We start from the raw sequence: 17,707 nt of genomic DNA on the forward strand, positions 1-17,707 counted from the left end.
TAAATACAGAGACTGGAAAGATGGCTCTGTGGTTAAGAGAGCTTCCTGCTATTCAGAGGACCCAAATTTGAGTCTCAGTGCCCATGTCAAGGAGTTCACAACCGCCTATAACTCCAGCTCAAGGGGGATCTGACACCTCTGGCCTCTGTGAACACCTGCACTCATGTGCACATACCCACATGCAGATACTCATACAATTAAAATTAATTAAAAAAATTTTTTTTTGGTCTTTTTGAGACAAGGTCTCCCTGCAGCCCCAGCTGTTCTGGAACTCACTATGTAGACCAGGCTGGCCTTGAACTCACAGAGATCCACCTGCCTCTGCCTCCCGAGTGCTGGGATTAAAGGCATGTGCCACCACACCTGGCGAAAAATATCTTTAAAATAAAGAAAAATTTGAAAGTTGAACTGACCCCCTTCCTTTGGTCATTAACAACTAGAACCACCTGGTTAACCATTCAGAGATAAGGTCATCTAAACCATAGCTAAACGAGGTCAGAGTGCTAGATGACCACCAAAGGGAACAGTAGTTTTCTTGGTTCATCCTCTGATAAGTTGTTATGAGACTTGCTGGTTTTATTTTTTAATACTCCTGCTGTAAACCCAGCTGCATTAATATCTGGTATGACAATCTGGTGGTCAAGTGAGGGTTGATGGTTATGGCTCAAGGGTTGGAGCCGAAATTCTCCCTCATATCTCCTTTTTGTTTGCTTTGCCATAGGTAATGCTAGAAAGCTAGCTTGTAATAATCAGGGCTACATAAGAATGAGATCAAGTTCATCAGCATTCTACAGGAAATAGCCATCTTTTGTCTTTGTTCAGAGCTGTATTTGAGAGGCTTGGGTGTAGCTTAGTGGTAGAACACTTGCCTAGCATGTGTAGGGCCATGCATTCAATCCTTAGCACCACAATAAAATATTAAGGCAGTTTTTCTTTGGCTTGCCTTTTATATATTGGCTTTAAATATTAAGGAACAGTAGGTTTAGAGAAAAAAGAAAAAGAATGAAAAAGGAAGAGTGGTTCAGAGGACAAAATATTAAGGCCACAAAAAAATCTAAGAACAGTTGCTCTTCCCAAGGTTATCCTACTTCTTTCCAAAACAGACTTAGGCTGACCACACAATTGATTCTAGATTGTAAATGGACTTGGACTGACCGTATTGTAGATTATACAACTGAAACTGATAGTCTTTAAAAGAGCTAAGAATTACCTATCAACCCTAGTTATTTAGATTTTTTTTGAGATAGCATATTGCACTATAAACTCTGTAGCCACAGCTGACCTCAAAACTCACACCAGTGCCTCAGCCTCCCACATGCTGGGGTTACAGGCATTAGCCATCAAACCCATCTTATCAACTCTAATTTGCTATTTTTTAATTTCTGAAATTTACTTGTGTGTGTGTGTGTACACCAAGTATAGAAGTTAGAGGACAACTTTGTGGAGTTGGTTCTTTCTAACTACTTTGGTTTCAGAAATCAAACTCAGGTTTCCAGGCTTGTGTGGCAAGTTCTTTCCACTGAGCCATCTCACTGTCCCTATTTCCTTTTAAATTTTTTTTGTAATTTTATTAGTGTGTGTATAATGGGGGGTAGTGCACATGTGGAGGTCAAGGGATGACCTTGTGAAATAGGGTTCTCCTACCTTTATGTGGATCCCAGAGATCAAACTCAAGACATCAGGCTTGGAAATGCTTTTACCCACTAAGCCATCTTGTGAGGGCGCTCCCTGGATTATCGTGATAAACATAGAGCTGTACTCAATGCTGAGCAAGAAATAATATAATCAAGGCAAACAGCCCCAAGTAAATGTCCTCTGGCAAGAACAGTCCTGGGTTCTCACACACATCCCCTCTGGGCTTACCAGATTTGAGGTGATAGACAGCACCTTTGACTGCGGTACTTGAGGTAAGATCAAAGGATGAGGGTCATTTGGCATATAGGGACTTCCCGAATCCAATCTGGTAATTTCAGCATTGCTCTCATCATCTGAGTAAAGGAACAGAGTGTTACCATATAGCTTCTGACCTACAGCAACAGTACAGTGAGAATAGTCCCTGACAACTGTAATCTCAGGCAAAGCTTCACTCATCTTTGCAGCCAATTTCATACTACCTGCATGATTCCAAAAACTTTTCACATTGCAGCTCAGTTGATAGTGGTTTCCAGGCTGGAGATGGCTGGAGGTCCCCAGCAGAAGAAAAAGCAGAGATCTGTGACAGAACCTTTGGAGTTGATGGAAATGTTTTACATCAGTGCTGTTCAATGTGGTGCCACACTGAACACTATAGCACACTTAGAATCTTGCTACTGTAACCCAGGAACTGAATTTTTAAAGTTAAATAGCCACATACTGCTAGTGACTACTGTATTGGAAAGTTTAACTCCAGGACTGCCTGCAGAGCATTAATTCTGACTACAATTCCCACAGTTACTGCAGCTAGAAACCACTTGAAAATCACATGGGCTATAAGGAAACCAGGTACCTTGAAAAGGAACACACAGTAATGAAATCAGTTCTGCTAAGATTTCAGAGACTGGGATGAACAGATGCAGAGTGCAAAAAAATATTTTTTCCTTAAAAGGACAGTAATTGTGAAAATCATAAAAACAACAAAGCAGTTTTAAAAAAAAAAAAAATACATAAAACCCCCTAAACTAAAATTTTAAGCTTCAGCAGAAGGTTAAAGTAAAAATAGTGAACTAGGGGGGGAAATCTGAAGAAATTATCCTGAATTAAAAGAAATAAGGAAAGAGAAAATATGTACTGAACACCAAAAAAAAGTGTGCAAACTTTACCTTAATTTAAAAAATGAATATAAATAAAAGCACAAAAATGCCCTTTATAGATGAACAGCAGCTTAAACTTGAAGACACTGTTGATGAGACTGCACATAGGAACTCATGTCCTGGTAGTGGGCATATAGACTGGTACCGTCACTTTGGATAATTTGGTGTTGTCTAGTGAACTCTGACCTACCAGTTTCACTCCTTGGTACACAACACAGAAACCTTTGTACATATGTATGAGGATAAACATTCAAAAGTGTTCATAGTATTGTTAGAACTGCCAAACTCCACTTTAGGTTCACTGGTTTGTTTTGAGACAGTCTCCCTCTAGCCCCAGCTGGCCTGGAACTTACTATGTAGACCAGGCTGGCCTGGATCTCATGGAGATCTGCCTGCCTCTGCCTCCTGAATGCTGGAATTAAAGACACATGCCACCACACCTGGCTCATATTTTAGTATTTTTAAAGTAATGAGATTAAAAAAAATTTATTACATTTATTTATGTATGTGTGGGGGCATGTGAGTTTGACAGTGCGCACTTGGAAGTCAGAGGACAACTTTCAGGACTTGCCTCATGACTTGCTGCCAAGTCTGATGACCTGAGTTCCATCCCTGGGGTCCACATAGTGGAAGAGAACTGACTTGTTCAAGTTGACCTCTCATCACACGAATGCCACGGGGCATGCATGTCCACACATGGTCACACAATAAATAAAGATGTAATAAAAGTTATAAGGCTATAGCTGATTGGTAGACTGCTTGCCTAGCATGCACAATTCAATGCAGAAGAAATGTGAAGAAAATGACATCAAGACCTATCATCAAATTGCTTGAAACCAGTAATAAGGAGAAAATACTGAAAGCAGCCTTTCATTCCAGCAGTTGGGAGGCAGAGACAGTTAGACCTCTGAGAGTTTGAGGCCAGCTTGATTTATATAATGAGTTACAGACCAGCCAGGGCTACATAGTAAGACCTTGTCTCAAAAACAAAAACAAAACCCAGAACAGCCAGAGATGAAAAACACACAGGGACAAGGTGACATCAAGCTTCTTGTCAAAAATAATGCAAAGGAGAAGACCATAGAGGATATCTTTAAAGTATTATGGGTAAAGTGCTGATACAGAACTCATAAAGTAGTATTGTGAAGGAGCTGGAAAGCTCAGCAGTCAAGAGCAGTAGATGCTCTTTGAGAGGACCTGGGTTCAAATCCCAGCACCTATAAGGAGGCTAACAACCATCCTTAACTCCAGTTTCAGGGGATCCCATGGCACTCTTTTGACTACCATGGGTTTTGCATGACACAGGGTGCACTTACATACATTCAGGCAATACACTCATACACATTAAAAAATAATGAAAATAAATTTTTAAAAAATTAAAAAAAAAAAAAGCCAGGTGTGGTGGTGCACGCCTTTAATCCCAGCACTTGGGAGGCAGAGGCAGGCAGATCCTAGTCTACATAGTTCCAGGACAGCTGGGGCTACAGGGAGACCCTGTCTCAAAAAGACCCCCACCAAAAAGCAATATAAAATTTCATAGCTACATAATCACTAGCAGATATGTATACAAAGAATGTTAAAGGACATTATGCTAGAAGTTTTTAAATATTTAAAATTTATTTTAAAGTTTAATTTTGTGTGTATGAGTATTACCTGCATGTATGTAAGTACATGCATGTCATGCAGTGCCCATAGAGGACAGGACACCAGATCCCCTAGAACTGGACTTATAGATGCTTGTTGGCTGCCATGTGGGTGCTGAGACTCGAACCTCCATCTTCTGCAAGAGCAGCCAGTGCTTTTAACCACTGACCTATCTCTTCAGCCCCAAAAATCTTTTTTTTTTTTTTCGTCTTTTTGAGACAGGGCCTCCCTGTAGCCCCAGCTGGCCTGGAACTCACTATGTAGACCAGGCTGGACTTGAACTTGCAGAGATCCACCTGCCTCTGCCTCCTGAGTGCTGGGATTAAAGGCATGTGCCACCATGTGTATGAATATTTGGCCTGATATAAGTGTATCTGCCACATGTGTGCAATGCCTCCAGAAGCCAGAAGGAGGTGTTGGACCTGGAATAACAGGTGGTTGTTAGTTGCCATATGGGAACTAGGAACTGAACCTTGGGCCTCTGCAAGAGCAGCGAGTGCACTTAACCACTGAACCACCTCTCTAGCACCCAGACTAAACTTTTTCCCTCCTTTTTTAGTTTGTTTTAACATATGTGTATGAATAGTTTTGCCTGCAATGGATGTTAAGTTCACCACACGTGTACAATGCCTGTAGAAGCCAGAAAAAGGCATAGGATTCCCTGGAACTGGAGTTAGTCCCCATGTAGGTGCTGGGAACTGAACCTGGATCCTTTGAAGGGTAGCCAGTGCTCTTACCCAAGGAGCCATCTCTCTACCCCCATGCTTGAGGGTTGTACAAGTTCATTGTAATAAAGCAAGACTTGTGAACAATTTCAAAGTACATAACTCACCAGTTTTCAGCACATAATGTGCAATCATCAATGTTATTTCAGAAAATTTTCATTACTCCATAAAGAAATACTGCCCAATTCCCTTCTTCCTCCATTCCCTGGCAACCACTAAATGACTGTGTCTCTGGTTTTGTCTGCTACAGGTATTATGTGAAGTAAGTTATAAGTATGTGGCCTTTTGTGTGTCTCATTTAGCATATTTTCAGGGTTTGTCCATGTTGTATTGTACTATATGTTTCAGTACTTAATTCCTTTTTATGGATGAATAATATTCTACTGCATGGTATATTAGTCTGCCAGGGCTGCTTTAATAAAATATGAGGCTGGGTGGCTTACACAGTAGACATTTTCTCACAGTTCTGGGGTCCAAGATCAAGTTGCCATCAGGGCTGGGCTCTTGTAAGGCTTCTCTTTCTGGCTTGTGGTGGCCTCCTCGCTTAGTCCTCATGTGGCCCTATTTCTGTGCATGTGTAGAAAGACAGAGCTCTAGTGTCTCTTCCTCTTCTAAGGACAGCCATTCTACTGTCTAGGGTGCTACCCCATGGCTCACTTAACCTTAATCACCTCCATAAATGTCCTGTCTTCAAATACAGGTACACTGAAGGTTAGCTTCAACACATGAATTTTAGAGGGCACACAATTTGGTCCATAATGTGGATATATCAAAATTTTGTTTATTCATTAGCTGATGAACATTTGAGTTTCTACTTTGGAGCTATTTTTAACAACATTGCTAATGAACATTCATGTCGAAGTTTTTATGCAGACAATGTTTTCAGTTTTCTTGCTAATACACTTTGGAGTGGAATTTCTGGGTCATGTGGTAATTTTATGTTTAACATTAAAATTTTTTTAATACATTTATTTGTACTTTATGTGTATGAATCTTCTGCCTGCATGTAAGTACACCCGTGTCATGCAGTGCCCACAGAGAACAGAAGAGGGCATCAGATCCCTTGGAACTGGAGTTATGGAGGGTTGTTAGCTACCATGTGGGTACTGGGATTTGAACACAGGTCTGCAAGAGCAGCCAAAGTTCTTAACTGCTGAGCCACCTCTCCAGCCCATGTGTAACATTTTAAAGAACTCGCCAAACTGTTTCCACAATAGTTGTACATTTTACATTCTCACCAGTGATTTATGAGGTTTCCAATTTCTGCAAACCCTCAACTTTGTTTGCTTTTAAAAAATAGAATTTACTGGGGCTGGAGAGATGGTTCAGAGGTTAAGAGCACTGGCTGTTTCTGCAGAGGACCTGGGATTGGTTCCCAGCAGCCAACAATGATCTGTAACCCTAGTTCCAGGGGATCCTCTGCCGACACTAGGCGTATGTGGTGCACTTAGATAAGGGCAAAGCAGGCAGAACATTCGCATACATAAAACAGAAGTAAACCTTGCTCATGTGAAGTTACAACAATGGTGATAGCATGCCCAAGACCCATGCAAACGCAGTAAGACAAAAACCAGCATAGAACTGGGGAAATGGGCAGGAGGCCACAACTTTGGTGAGGAACTATTGGCAGCTGATCACTGCCAGGTGAGGGAGAATTCATCTTCTTTAAGAGAGTGATGATAGACAGGCTGAATAGGCTCCAGTGGATGAACTCACACCGAGGGAACATCTGGGTATATAACCTTGACTCAATAGGCCTTAAGATATATGACAATGCATGAAGTTCTGTGGACAGGATGTAGGGAGGTCCAGACAGGAAAGGAAGGGCTAAATATGATTAAGATATATTGTGTGAAATCACAAAACTTCAATAAAATATTTTTAAATAAAATCTTAATTCAGGGGCTGGAGAGATGGCTCAGTGGTTAAGAGCACTAGCTGCTTTTGCAGAGGACCCGGGTTCAATTCCCAGCACCCACATGGAGGCTAACAACTGTCTGTAACTACAGTTCCAGGTGACCCAATGCCCTCTTCTGTGCTCTATGGGCATTGCACAACTCAGGTGTACTTACATACATGCAGTCAGTACACTCAAACATGTAAAGTTTTTTAAAACATTGAATTTAGCTGGATATGGTAGGGCATGCCTTTAATCCCAGCACTCGGGAGGCAGAGGCAAGAGGATCTCTGCGAGTTCAAGGCCAGCCTGGTCTACATAGGGAGTTCCAGGCCAGCTGGGGCTACAGGGAGACCCTGTCTCAAGACCAAAAAAAGAAAAGAAAAAGGGTTGTCATTTTACAATTAAGTTGTAGTTATTTATTTACACTATATACCAGATCCTTACAAATATATGATTTATAAACAATTTCATTTGTGATTTGTCTTTCACAATCTTAATAATGTCTTTTGAACTCACTATGTAGACCAGGCTGGCCTTGAACTCACAGAGATCTGCCTGCCTCTGCCTCCTGAGTGCTGGGATTAAAGATGTGTGCCATCACACCTGGCCTGATACAGTTTTTTGTTTTGTTTTGTTTTTGGATTTTTTTTTGGTCTTTTTGAGACAGGGTCTCCCTGTAGCTCCAGCTGACCTGGAACTCACTATGTAGACCAGGCTGGCCTTGAACTCACAAAGATCCACCTGCCTCTGCCTCCCAAATGCTGGGATTAAAGGCGCCACCACACCTGGCACACAAAGTTTTTAATTTGGATGAAATCCAACTTTTTCTTACTCGTGCTTTTGGTGTCCTAAGAATTCATTGTCAAATCCAGAGTCATGAAATTTATTCCTAGCTTTCCTTCTGATAATTTTCATAATTCTTACTCAAATTTAGTTTTTAGTCCATTTTTAAAGAAATAAATATCTTGGGGCTGGAGAGATAGCTCAGCGGTTAAGAGCACTGGTTGTTCTTGCAGAAGACCTGGGTTCAAATCCCAGCACCCACATGGCAGCTAACTGTAACTCCAGTCCAGGGGATCCAACAGCCTCTTCTGACCTCTGTGGGCATTGCACGACATGGGTGCACTGACCTATATGCAGGCAATACACGCATACACATAAAATAAAAAAAATGTCTTTTATTTAAAATATCTATTTTTATTTACTTATTGTATGTTGTGAGCATTCCAAGGCATGTACATGGAAGTCAAAGTAGGTGTGGGAGTCAGTTCTCTCCTTCTACCATGTGGGTCCCAGGGAAGTGCCTGTAGCCTACTGTGTGTGTGTGTGTGTGTGTGTGTGTGTGTTATATAAATAGTTTTTACTAATATGTTAGTAAATTGGTTTTTTTTTTTTGGTCTTTTTTGAGACAGGGTCTCTGTATAGCCCTAGCTGGCCTGGAACTCATTATGTAGATCAAGCTGGCCTCAAACTCAGAGATCCACCTGCCTCTGCCTCCCGAGTGCTGGGATTAAAGGCTTGTGCCACCATGCCCGACTGCTGTTTTGAATTTTTGAGAAGGGATCTCACAATGTACACCTGACTGGACTGGAACACCCTACATAGACCAGGCTGGCCTATGTCATCCACATTTGAATGGATTTTTGTATATGATGGAATGTCAGCATCTAACCTCATTCTTTTCTATGTGGCTATTTGTTTCAGCAGCATTTATTGAAAAGATCTCACCTCCACTGAATAATCTTGGCATTCAGGTTGCAAACTCATTTGGCTGTAGATGTGGTTTATTTGAGGGGCTGTTTTTATCACACTGATGTATCTGTCATTATGCTAGTTTTAAAGTTTTTAATAAAAGTTATGTGGATGAGTGTTTTGCCTGCTTGCATGTAAGTGCATCATGTGCATGTAAGAGGGTTTGGATTTCCTGGAACTGAAGTTAAGGACAGTTGTTAGCCACCATGTGGGTGCTGAGTACTGAACCCCGTCCTCTGCAAAAGCAGCCAGTGTTCTTAATTGCTGAGCCATCTCTCTACCCTATTTTAAGCATTTTAAAATTAGGAAGTGAGTCTCCTAACTTCATTCTTTTTTAGTATTTTCAGTATTTCTTTCTTTTTTTTTTTTTAGCTATTTGTTTCCATATCAGTTTCAGGATCGGTGTGCTTATTTCTGCAGAAAGAGTAGGTAATCATGGAACATAGTGGAACAGGGGCTAGAGAGAATACTAATATATCCCTCAACTCTCACCAGCAAAACTTCCTTATACAACAGAGTGGGATGGCTAAATGCTAAATTTTAGAGAATAAGAGACTGCAGAGTGCATGCCCCTTGTATAGGACTCCTATATTAAACCTCACCTACTCATGGCTCAGGGACCATTGCAGAAAAGGGATGGAAAGATTGTAAGAGTCAGGGTTGGCATGTGAACATAAGGATACAGAGGTTTTCACGCCTCTGTGAACTTGCTCATATGAACTTGGAACAATGGTGACAGCATTCACAAGACCGATGCTGACTCAATCAGACAAAAACCCAGCATAAAACTGGGGAAATGGGCAGCAGGCCGTAACCCTATTCAAGGAACTATTGGAAAATGATCACTGGGGGGGTGAAGGAGAATAGATCTTCTTTAAGGGAGTGAGTCTAGATAGGCTGACTAGACTTCAGGGGATAAACTTGCATGAAGGGACATCTGGGTACAAATGCTTAACTGACTGGGACTTAACATATATGATAGAATGCATGAAATCTGTTGGGGGGAGGCACAGATGGAGGAGTGGGTCTAAATTCGATTAAGATCTCTTATATGGTGGCTAGAGAGATGGCTCAGCGGTTAACACTGCCTGTTCTTGCAGAAGACTCAGGCTCGAATCCCAGCAACTGCATGGCAGCTAACAACTGTCTGTAACTCCAGTCCCAGGGGATCCAACAGCCTTTTCTGACCTCTGTGGGCATTGCATGACATGGGTGCACTTACCTACATGCGGGCAATACATGCATACACATAAAGTAAAAATAATAATAAGGGGCTGGAGAGATGGCTCAGCAGTTAAGAGCACTGACTTAACCTCTTGCAGAGGACCTGGGTTTGATTCCCAGCACCCACACGGCACCTGCGAACTGTCCTTAACTCCAGTTCCAGGGGAATCCGAAGCCCTCTTTTGACCTACATGGCATTGCAGGGCAATACACTCATACACATAAATTAAAAATAATAAAATAAACCAGGCATGGTGGCTCACGCCTTTAATCTCAGCACTCGGGAGGCAGAGGCAGGTGGATCTCTGAGAGTTCAAGGCCAGCCTGGTCTACATAGTGAGTTCCAGGACAGCTGGGGCTACCGGGAGACCCTGTCTCAAAAAGACAAAACAAACAAACAAAAACTATTATATGAAATGCACAAAAACTCAATAAAAACATACGTTAAAAATTTAATGTCCTAACAGGAACAGAATAGCTGATTTAAGTTATAGATTGGATACAGTTAAGATGTAGAGAATAGAAAAAAAAATACATCTGACATATTTTTTTAAAAATTCAAAATTTATCTTTGCAATTCTAGAAATTAAAAAATTTGGGGGGGGTATTTATTTTTATGTGTATGAGTGTTATGCTTGCATGGATCTAAGTGCAACTGTGTTGTGCAGTGCCCACAAAGGACAGAAGAGGGTGTTGGATCCTTTGGAACTGGAGTTACGGGCAGTTCTTAGTCACCTTCTGGGTGACGGGATTTGAACCTGGGAGGGACCTCCGCAAGAACAGCCAGTACTCTTAACTGCTTGAGCCATCTCCCCAGCCCAGAAATGTTTTGGTTTGTCTTTTTTGAGACAAGGGTCTCCTGCAGCCCCAGCTGGTCTGGAACTCACTATGTAGACCAGGCTGGCCTCCAACTCAGATCGTCTCTGCCTCTTGAGTGCTGGGATTAGGCATGCGCCTCCATGCCTGGCCAGAAATGTATTTTTAAACTTGCTGTACATGTTGTTTAATTACATGTGTACTGTAAGATAAAATGTATTGGCCTATCTTTAAAACAACTGTCAAAAAGAACAATGCTATTTATCTTTTGAAATCGTCAATAAAATGTTACTTACATGAAAATCAGTAAAATTATGTTTTTTTACAAAAGTGCAGCTTTGTTTGCCTTTGTTATTTGTTTGTTTATTTATTTATTCTTTGGTTTTGAAGATCAAACTCAGAACTTTTGATATGACAAATAAACACTATACCATTGGCCATACCCCAACCCAGACCAAGCACTTGGAATTTTGTAGGGACTGCCCTGATGTACTTGAGCAGTATTGCCATCTTAATTAGCAGTAGTATTATCTTCCAGTCCATGAACATAGGCTCTTTTCTCTAGGTCTTCTACAATTTCTTCATACAGTATTTTTTAGTTTTTAATGTACAACTCTTATATTTCCACAGTTCAATTTATTATTCTAAGTATCTTACTCTTTTGATATTATTGTAATGAATTGTTTCTTAATTACATTTTTGACTGGCTGTCTGAAATATAAAGCTGCCATGAAAGTCAGCCACAAGGACCTGAGTACTTCTGAGAACACAAAAAAGGAGAAGTGGATCCTTTCATAGCTGAGCTTCCAGATGAGAATCCAGCACTGGCAGTACTTTGATCTCAGTCTTGTGAGACCCAGGACCTCTGACTCACAAGTGTGTAAGATAATAATATGTATTATTATTTTTAATATGTATTATTTAAAGGTATGAAATCTGTGACAATTTGTTAAGTAGCACAGAAAAGCATGTAAATGATTTGTGACAAAATATTTAATGCTATCACCCAGCCATTCAGTACTTGTAATTTGCCTACAAGAAACAGAAATACGCCAAGTGTGGTGGCATATGTCTTTAATCCCTGCACTTGGGAGGCAGAGGCACGTGGATCTCTGTGAGTTCAAGACCAGCCTGGTCTACATAGTGAGTTCCAGGCCAGCTGGAGCTACAGGCTATCTTTAAAAAATAAAAAATAAGCCGGGCATGGTGGCGCACGCCTTTAATCCCAGCACTAGGGAGGCAGAGGCAGGCGGATCTCTGTGAGTTCAAGGCCAGCCTGGTCTACATAGTGAGTTCCAGGCCAGCTGGGGCTACAGGAAGACCCTGTCTCAAAAAGACCAAAAAAAATAAAATAAATAAAAAATTAAAAATTAAAAAAAAATATACCCCCCAAATTCTTGTATTCTAGTGTTCACATCAGCTTTGTATCACATAGCCTAAAGCTGAAAGCAAATTCAAATGACCATAAATGAATTGATAAACTGTGGAACCACGAAAAATACTCAGCAATAAAAGGAATTACTGGTGTACAAAATGAAATGGATGAATCTCAGAAATCATTCTGCTGAGTTGAAAGCACTTGACAGAGTGATCCTCTTTCTGTTACTGCAGAATAGTCAGCCTTTTGTAGCTGTTTGTGTAATGGACTTAAATGGTGAGCATTCTTTGTATGGCTTCCCTCAGCAAAATCATGTTTTGCAGATGGTGAGACTATATTATGATTGCAGGAAGGATTAGAAAGTGCATGAACTTTGTGTGGGGGTGTGATATGTCCACATATTGACTGTGGGGATGGTTTCATCGGTACAGAACTTGCCACAATTGTAGACTTTAAATATGTGAAGTTTATTGTATGTCAGTGACTCTTCATTAAGACAGTTTGAGAAGTAAATGCCACTGTACATGTTGAGGGAGAAAAGTACAAACTCTGATGATCACAGAGTAGGCTGTTTTACTCATCCACCCCTTCTCAAATTCATACTAAATTATCTGCTAGTTTCTGTGACAAATACCAACATTAAAGAGACTCACTTTGATAAAAAAATACATATTTGGTCTGTACCCCTGATGTGTAGCACACAATTCCTAAAACCCTTGGAATCTTCAAAGCAACAATGTCCCTCTTTTTTTGAGACAGTCTCCCTGTATCCCCAGCTGGCTTGGGGCTCACTATGTAGACCAGGCTGGCGTCAATCTCACAGAGATCCACCTGCCTCTGGGATTAAAGGCATCCAACAGTTTTCTTCTACCATTTGATGACTGGTGGTTGGGAAAGCCTGAAAAGTTTCAGGATTGAGGGAGGGACTAATTATCAGGGGAACCAACCATGTAATCAAAAGGTTTAGAACTATTTTTTTTTAAATATATTTTATTATGGGCTGAAGAGGTGGCTCAGAGGTTAAGAGCACTGACTGCACTTGCAGAGGACCTGGGCTTGATTTCCAGCACCCACATGGCAGCTATGAACTGGCCTTAACTCCAGTTCCAGGGGAATCTGCAGCCCCCTTCTAACCTCCGCAGCATTGTACAACACGGGTGTGCTCACATACATGCAAGCAATACACTCATACACATAAAATAAAAATAAATAAAATATTAAAAAATATATATTTTATTCACATTGCTTTCTTTAAGAAATAACGTGATTACATTGAAAAATGTTCCATAGGTTGGAGAATTTGGAAAGGGAATGAATGGCAAACTCATGTTACAACAATAGTGACAACTTTCACATTATTGTTGAAATAATGTAGTACAGTTTTGTCAGTAACTACTATTCAAAAATGATAGTTTGGAACTTTTAAATTTATATTTTGTAAATATTTTGTCTGCATGTAAGTGCACCTTTGCCTGCAGTGCCGGCAGGGGCCAGAAGAGAGCATCGGATCCCTGGAAATGGAGTTATGAATGCTTGTTAGCTGCCATATGGGTGCTGTTGCTCTTGATTGCAGAGCCATTTCTTCAGACCCTAGTCTGGAACTTTTAACCTCACTCCCCTGACATCTGTGATGTGAGGAGCTGAAGGCTGAGTTGGTTATCCGTATTGAGTTATTTAGTTAATCATACCCATGCAATGAGACATCTATAGAAAACCCAAAAGGCCTGATTCAGAAGCGCTTCCTGATTGCCGACAACCCAGAGGTGCTGGAGGGTAGAGTGTCCAGAGATGAATGGTATGTGGTCTGCACCCCTTCCTTTCCTACACTTTCCCCTGTATACTTTTTTTTTATTTAATATTTTTATTTGTATTTTATGTGTATGAGTGTTTTGCCTACATGTATGTAAATGTACCACATGTGTACAATGCCTGCAGAGTCCAGAAGAGAGTGTTAGTTCCTCTTGAAATTGGAGTTATGGACTGTAGTTAGCTGCCATGTGGGTACTGGGAACCAAACCTGGGTCCTCTGCAACAGTAGCCAGTGCTCTATGCTCTTAACCACCAAGCCATCTCTCCAGGCCCCCTGAGCATCTTCTCATTTGGCTGCTCATCTATATCCTTTGTAGTACTGTTTATAAGCCAGTAAATAGAAGTTTTTCCCTGAGTTCTGTGAATTCTCTGAGCAAATTAAACCTGAGGAAGTAGTCCCATCAATTCTAATTTTCAGCTAGTCATAAGCACAGATCACAACCTGAAGCTTGAAAGTATCATGTGATTTGAGGTGTGAGGTGGGATAGGCCTGTGGGATTGAGCCCTTAACCTCTGAGATCTAACACTATATCCCAAGTAGTATCAGTATTGAATCATATAAACATTCATTTGGTGTCAGAATCAATATATTAAGTATGTGTGGAAAAACTCTTACACATCTAATGTCAGAAGTGTTGTGTGAGAAAATGGGGGAAAACACTTTGGCTTTTGCTGTCTTTCATACCTAGGTATTGTACTAATAAAGCATATAACCTTGGCTGATCAGGGCCAGGCTGATGAGGGTACTGGCCCATAGTAGCAGCTACTCAGGGCCAGGCTGATGAGGGTACTGGCCCATAGTAGCAGCTACTCAGGGCCAGGCTGATGAGGGTACTGGCCCATAGTAGCAGCTACTCAGGGCCAGGCTGATGAGGGTACTGGCCCATAGTAGCAGCTACTCAAGAGGTGGAGGCAAGAAGGCCTGTCTGTATAACTCAGTGAGACCCTGTACCAAAACAAAAAATAAAGAAGTGCTGTGATATAACTTGGTGGTAGAATGTTTGCCTAGCAAGCACAAGGTCTTGAGTTTGACCCCAGCAACAAACACACACACACACACACACACACACACACACACACACACACCGACTGAGGTTTTTAAATGAAAAATAATTATTTTTTACATTGGTTTCACAAAGATCCTTACCAGAAGCATATCCCTCCCAGTGACTACGTGTCAACTGCTCCATACAGCCCACAACCTTGCTCCACACGTTGTCAAACACATAAGCAAGGACATCCTCTTTCATGCAGTAAAATGGAGCAATGGGAGGGTACCCTAATTTCTGTTCCTCTGTCGCTGCTTCTGATTTGTTTCCACGAAATCCCTCTTCCCTAGAATAGAAGCAAGAGAGAAAGATTTCATGAGTATTCTTCACTGAGTTCCATCACTGCCCTTTGTACTTAGAAATGTGGTGGGTGCCCCCTCAACCCTTCTTGCCCAGCATATAGCACTGTATGAAGCTGCCTTGTGAAATAAAGTAATTAACAGAAGAGACTAGATTCCTCTTTTTAAGCCCCACCCTGTCCTAGCATTCTGAAAAATGGAGGGGAGTTACATACACAAAAAGTTCTCCAAGATTCTTTAGAGACTGTCTGTAACCTAGAAACTCCCAATCTGCTTCTCTGAGAGGAATACCAACAGCCTGAGAGTCAGGAGGGTCTATCAAAGACAGTCAATTCTCCAACTGGCTTGGGATAAGGAGAACATCTCCAGGCCTTTACAGTGAAGATTACCCGGAGGCAGCAGAAGTCTCAAAAATTAAATAGGAAACCAGGAAGGAAAGAAAGTACAAAGGGGCTTATGCAAGGCAACTACAGAGCCTTGGCTTTTCCAAGGAAGACCTAGCCTAGCATTAGTGAGGGCTAATCAGAATGAACTATATTTACATTTATATTTTTTCTTCGTTAAAAAAATATTTTTATCTATTGCCATGTGTGGTAGTGCATGCCTTTGATCCCAGCCCTTGGGAGGCAGAAGTAGGCGGATATCTGTGAGTTTTAGTCCAGCTTGGTCTACGTAGAGTTCCAGGCCAGCTGGGGCCACAGGGATACTGTCTCAAAAAAACAAAAATTTTTTTTTATTATTTTTATTTTATGTGTATGAGTGTATTGCCTGTATGTATATGTATATAACTGCACCTGTATCATGCAGTGCCTGCAGAGGACAGAAGAGGGTGTCAGGTCCCCTGGAACTGGAGTCAGGGATAGTTTTTAGCCTTATTTGAATGCTCTGAAAGTGCCATCTCTCTAGCCCCTTCTGTTTTTCAATTAAAAATTTTTTGAGGTAGGATCTTGCTGTATAGCCCTGGCTGGCTAGAAGTCACTTTGTAGACCAGGCTAACTTCAAACCAGATTTGCCCCGCCTGAGTCCTGGGATTACAGGCATGTACCATCAGGTCCAGCTTAAACTTGTATGTCTTCTTAGAATAACACGTTCATGTGGTGAATGATTTCAAGGTGTGTAACAGACATACAGTAAAAAAGAAATCTCCATCTCTGCCCCCAGTCCCCATCACCAGAAACAAATATGATAGACTGTTCCAGGGAAATAACTGCATTACGTACCACACTGCACCTCATCCTTTGTAGACAAAGGGACTCTGATCTCTATCAGTCCATATTAACCTGTCTCAGAAAACAGCTACATATTCCAGCAGTTGTCCCACATAAGTCTAACTAGCCAGCCTTTTGCTCTTATCGGCAGTTCTATAATTGTTATTCACAGGTTTTTGTTTCAAGAGTGATTATATTTATAGAATAAATTCTTACAAATAGAATTAGTCCTTGAAGGGCATTAGCTTTGCAATTTGAAAGATAAGGTCCACTCATCTAAAGAGGTCCTGTGGTCCCATGGTGAAAGACTATGCTTGCTCACCCATTCGAGGAATTACCATATGAACTTGACAGATATCACAGTATCTCATCATAGGTTTTTTTTTGGGGGGGGGGCTCTTTTTGAGACAGAGTCTCCCTCCCAGCTGGCTTGGAACTTGCTATGTAGACCAGGCTAGCCTCCATCTTACAGAGATCCACCTGCCTCCTCCTGAGTGCTGGGATTAAAGGTGTGTGCCACCACGCCCAGCTCTTACTATAGTTTTAATTTTAATTTCTAATGTAATGAGGTTGAATTTCATATGCTTAAAATATTTTTCTCATTCTAACAGTACATGACTTAATCTGTCACATGTAAATTTTCACAGGTAAAATTTAATTTTAATTTTTGTAGGAAGTTATATTATTTTTTCCCCCAGATGGTTTTTCCCTGCATACCAAAGTTGCTTGCTTAAGTGATACCCATACTGACTGCCTTCAGGCATTTTCAGTTATTTTGTGACTTTCAATATTTTTAGTTAGGAACATTCTGTTTTTACAGTACAGGGTCTCATGCATGCTGGGCAAGCACCCTACCACTGATTTATAGCTCTAGTCTTCTTTTTACTTTTTATTTTGAGACAGGGTCTCACTAAGTTGTCCAGACTAACCTTGAATTTCTGATCTTCCTGCCTCAGCCTCCCAAATAGCTGGTATTCCAGGCCCAGTTTAAGTGATACTCTGTAGAAGAAAATCTAGGACAGAGGCTGACTTATTCTCTGGACCATAAACAAAAGTTTGTAACACAGGTGTGATTATTTATTGGAAGGAAATGGCAGAACATTTACAGTTACTA

At 41.0% G+C, this 17,707-nt stretch overlaps 1 protein-coding gene across 11 annotated transcripts in view; it reads right to left on the reverse strand.

Annotated features, from left to right (window-relative positions):
• Positions 1-17,707, reverse strand: part of Fam149b1 (family with sequence similarity 149 member B1) — a 57,110-nt gene that overhangs the window by 17,046 nt on the left and 22,357 nt on the right. For all 11 annotated transcript variants that reach the window (XM_029565133.1, XM_029565134.1, XM_029565132.1 and 8 more), the window contains 2 exons: positions 15,185-15,372; positions 1,864-1,988 (listed from right to left, as the gene is read on the reverse strand). In XM_029565133.1, the coding sequence (XP_029420993.1) occupies positions 1,864-1,988; positions 15,185-15,372 (313 nt within the window). The remainder of the gene's footprint in view (positions 1-1,863; positions 1,989-15,184; positions 15,373-17,707) is intronic.

This window comes from Nannospalax galili, unplaced genomic scaffold, assembly GCF_000622305.1.
Source record: "Nannospalax galili isolate Female #2095 unplaced genomic scaffold, S.galili_v1.0 scaffold1437, whole genome shotgun sequence".
Lineage (NCBI taxonomy): Eukaryota > Metazoa > Chordata > Mammalia > Rodentia > Spalacidae > Nannospalax > Nannospalax galili.